General features: G+C 41.0%; 1 protein-coding gene across 1 annotated transcript; it reads left to right on the forward strand.

Moving 5' to 3' along the window:
* The first annotated feature begins 1,472 nt into the window (after window positions 1–1,472).
* On the forward strand, window positions 1,473–3,544 carry LOC145803452 (uncharacterized). The gene is made up of 2 exons (XM_082896722.1): window positions 1,473–2,432; window positions 2,927–3,544. The coding sequence occupies exons 1-2, from the start codon at window positions 1,473–1,475 to the stop codon at window positions 3,542–3,544; spliced, it is 1,578 nt and encodes a 525-aa protein (XP_082752848.1).
* The last annotated feature ends 1,002 nt before the right edge of the window (window positions 3,545–4,546 follow it).

Here is a 4,546-nt window from a genome sequence, read left to right on the forward strand (position 1 = left end):
TTTATCTAACTTTCTATTCTACCTCTCACGAAGAATGTTTCCCTCCAACTTTCTCCATCCTTCTCTATTTTGTTCCAGAAGCTAATTAGCTTAGGTCACTAATTGTTTTATTAGCTTAAGCAACCAAGTTTAACTTAAACTGACCTTTCTTAGACTCTAAGAAAGAGAATTTTCTGAGTAATTGTAGCTTAATGATATTAGATTAACTTAAGCACCTCATTTAAGGTTTTCTAATTCACTTAAGTGTTCAATTCACAAGTCCAAAACGATGAGCTTGAATTCTCATTGCTTTCTTTCCTATTGCTGTTTCTTTTCTCTGACTTTCTCTTCTACCTCTCAAGACGAATGTTTCTCTCTACCTTTCTATATCCTTCTCGATCAACTGTTTTGTTCAATGAACCAATTGGTTTAGGCCGCTAATTGTTTCAGTTGCATATGTGGCCAAGTTTAATTCAAACTGACCTTGCATAGCCTCTAAGAAATAGAAGTTTCTGAGTAATTGTAGCATAAGGATATTAGTTAAACTTAAGCACCTCATTTAAGGTTTTCTAAATGAAATGGGTTAGAGAGAGAAGCTCCCACATCTCTCTAGAAACTCCTTGTTTCTATTGAGTGATGATTGGCGTTAATGCTCTAACCAAATCTGAGTGCTCCCTTAGTGCACGTGTACGCAATACTGGGATGGAAGTTTTAGGGTTGGTCTAACCTACTGAGGCTTTAGGTTTTGTGCAAAACTCGTTTGAAGTGTTGTCTTCGGAAAACATGGATCCATTGGAGGGGAGTCCTAAGGATCGCGATCTTGAACCTGATCAAACTCTTGAGGCCTCGCGTAAAGGGGGAACCATGAGGCAAACGGATCTGAAGTTGGGATCTATGGTTACATCGGAAAAATTCCAAGAAGTTACAGATCGTCTAGCGAGGCTAAAGGCTCCTACAACTTCCAATGAGGGAAGGATTGCTTCCACTTCGAACCCCCCCAATCTTAGGTGGTCAGATTCTATAGAGGAGGGAAACCTAGTGCTCCAAAATCTTCCTGATAGTCTTATTGTTACACGTAACAGAGTTGATGCTAGGATTTGTGGTGCTAGTGACAATCTAGCATCGGATCCTGCGTTGGGATAGAAAGGGGTACAATAGCCAATGAGTCCAACCAAGAAGTGCATCCGATTGGGAACTTGGGAGATCCAGAGGTTGATAGTGACTATGAGGAATTTCTAACTCAACGAGGGGGGTTTCCACAAGGTCGAGGAGGGAGATGGGGACGTGGTCATGGGGGGGGGGGGCAGAGGACAAAAATCTTGGGCCGAGGTCGCTGCACCGTCTGCTCGATCTTCCATCCCTCTTAGGTATGTACCTCCCACTCGTAATGAGGGGTATGTCAGTGTTGAATTCCACCTAGACATTACTCTCTAGGAAAATGGGATTCATGCCTAGTGGGTTATTTTCTGGATAAGAGTGTCTCCTATAATTACATGAGGAATAGTGCTCTTAGCATGTGGAAAAGCAAGGGTTTGAAGGAGATTTTAGCAAATGGGGAAGGTTTCTGGTTTTCCATCTTTGACGATCCAGACTGCTGTAAAATGGTTCTTGAGGGTGGGCCATGGTATGTTGGGGGGTTTAATCTAATCCTCAAACAGTGGAGTAGGATGATGAAACTAACTAAGGAGAAAGCTACCAAAGTCCCTGTTTGGGTTAGGCTTTTTAATGTGCCTATGGAATACTGGGATAGTGATGGACTCAGTCGAATAGCTAGTGCTGTGGGAGTTCCTTTGTTTATGGACAACCTCACTGAGAAAGGTAGTAGAGTCTCTTTTGCCAGAGTGTGCATTGAAATAGATGCAGCATGTACACTACCAGCTATGTTTAATGTTAGTTGTGGAGGGGATACCACTGTAGTAAAAGTAGAATATCAGGGTCTCCCAGCAAAATGTGATCATTGTGTAGCTTTTGGGCATGCTACAACTAGATGTGTTAAATCACAGGTTGAGAAGTTGGTCAACCTCCAAAAGGAAATTGAGGAGAATCCAGACCCTGGGTGGAGTACTGTTACAGCAAAAGGTAAGAGAAAGGTGGGGGATCCTGAAGGAATAGAACATGGGGTGCAGAATGAAGAGGTAGATGGACAATTGGGTGCAGATACTGAGACCATACCAGAAGGGGTAGAGGCCCATAATACCCAAGTCCTGGAAGAGAAATCACATCGGGAGGGCACCTCCAGTGACAGTAGCAAAGTTGAACCCAGTCCTGGTGGGGAGGTCAATTCCCCTAACACTACAGCTTTGGAGAATTTCCAGAAGGACCTAGTGGAAATAACAAGGCTTGCTCTTCCCAATGAAACTGAATTGATCACTAAAGTGGAAAGTCTAGTGGAAGCAACACAGGCAATGAAAAGCCCAATACAAAAGCAAATCAGCAGAAATCGGCTGCAAAAGGTAACTCCTCTGGCAAGGGCAGCAAAAGCCAGAGGAAAAAGCAAAGGTAACTTCTGTTTTGAGTGGTTGTGGGTTACTGCCTTTTTTGTTGATTATCATATGACTTTTAAAATTGCATCATGGAATGTTAGAGGTTTCAATGATACCTCTAGACATAAGGAAGTGAAAATTTTTTTGTTACATGAAGATATAAAAGTCTTAGGCATTTTGGAGACCAAAATAAAAGCTGCAAATGAAAAGGCACTCCTTTCCTCTTGTTTTCTAAATTGGTCCTTTTTGACTAACTCACAACCAACTAAAATTGGGCGTATATGTGTGTGCTGGGACCCTGCTTTCTGTCAAGTTAACTTGATTGAAGCTTCTACCCAGTTTTTTTTTTTGTGAAATTCTTGTTTTGGGTGACAACTCTATTTTTAAAGCTTGCTTTGTATATGCTGAAAATAAGCATGCTATTAGGAAAGAGTTTTTTTGATGATATGGTTAAAATTTCCCAGTCTCAGTCCAATGTTCCCCTTGTATTCTTGGGGGATTTTAATGCAATTAGGTACCAATATGAGAAATTTGGGGGTACATCTGTGTGGTCACCTGAGAAGGAGGAGTTTAATTCTTGCATCATTCACTCTGGTTTGGCTGAGCTCTCTTATAGTGGCTGCCAATTCACCTGGGCCAATAAAAGGGATAGTGGTCAGTACATTGCAACGAAAATTGATAGGGTCCTGGTCAATGAGGGTTGGCTTGACCTGTACCTTACTTCTTGTGCAACTTTCCTTACTTCCTCTATCTCTGATCATTCTCCTGCTGTGGTTACTGTGTCTGAAGCCATTGTTTCTTTTAAGAAACCTTTTAAATTTTTTGACTTTTGGTCAAATCATGAGGACTTTCTCCATGCTGTATCAAAAGTGTGGCATCAATATATTCTGGGAGTCCCTATGTTCAGAGTTTGTCAAAAACTCAGACAATTGAAACCTGTTTTTAAGGCCATGAATAAAAAGGACTTCAGTGACATTTCCACCAGAGTGTTGGCCACCAAATCTGAGTTGGACTTTGTACAATGGAAGTTGGATAAGGATCCTGGCAAGCCTGAGCTACAGAGACTTGAGAGAACTCTATAAACAGTATGTTGATCTGACTATGGTTGAAGAGAGTTTGGCTCACCAAAAATCTAGGGTTCAGTGGCTTAAATTGGGGGACTGTAATAGCAAGTTCTTTTTTAAGACTATTAAGGGTAATATTAATAGGGGTAAAATTCTTAATATTGAGTTAAAGGATGGGAGTATATCTAACAACCCTGAAGAGATTCAAAATGCCTTCACAAATTTTTACTCTGACTTGTTTGGTACTCCTATTGCTGGCCATTATGATGGGTTTGAAAGAATTAATGCCCTTGTTAAATCTAGGGTCTCCAATGATCAATCTGCTCTACTTGCTAGACCAGTGACTGATCTGGAGATTAAGGATGTATTTTGGTCTCTTAAACCTAACAAGGCCCCTGGCCCTGATGGTTAGCTTGCTGGTTTTTTCAAAAAATCTTGGGATATTGTTGGTAGAGAGGTTACCCAGGCTATTAGAACCTTTTTTGAGTCTGGAAAACTTCTCTCTGAAGTCAATAGTGCAATCATATCTCTCATCCCTAAAGTTCCTAACCCTGCAAAAGTGGGAGACTTTAGACCCATCTCTTGTTGCAATACGATATACAAATGTATAGCGAAGATCATTGCTAACAGGATTAAAGAGGCCTTGCCTGACCTCATTGATCCTGTGTAATCAGCTTTTGTGCAAGGCAGGAGAATTTCTAATAATATCTTCTTGTCTCAGGAAATTTTGAGGGGTTACCATAAGGATTCCACTACCCCTAAGTGTGCGATGAAAGTGGATATTATGAAAGCTTATGATAGTGTGAGATGGGAGTTTATCATTGATATCATTGTAGCCATGGCTTTTCCGCCCATTATGATATCTTGGATCAAGGCTTGTATGACAAGTCCTTCTTTCTCTGTTTGCATTAATGGGAGCTTGCATGGTTATTTTAAGGGTGCTAGAGGTCTTAGACAGGGAGATCCTATGTCTCCTTATCTCTTCATTTTGGCTATGGAAATCCTTGCCAGAATTTTTGC

This window comes from Camellia sinensis, chromosome 12 (genome assembly GCF_055761805.1).
Source record: "Camellia sinensis isolate YWXY chromosome 12, ASM5576180v1, whole genome shotgun sequence".
Classification (NCBI taxonomy): Eukaryota; Viridiplantae; Streptophyta; class Magnoliopsida; order Ericales; family Theaceae; genus Camellia; species Camellia sinensis.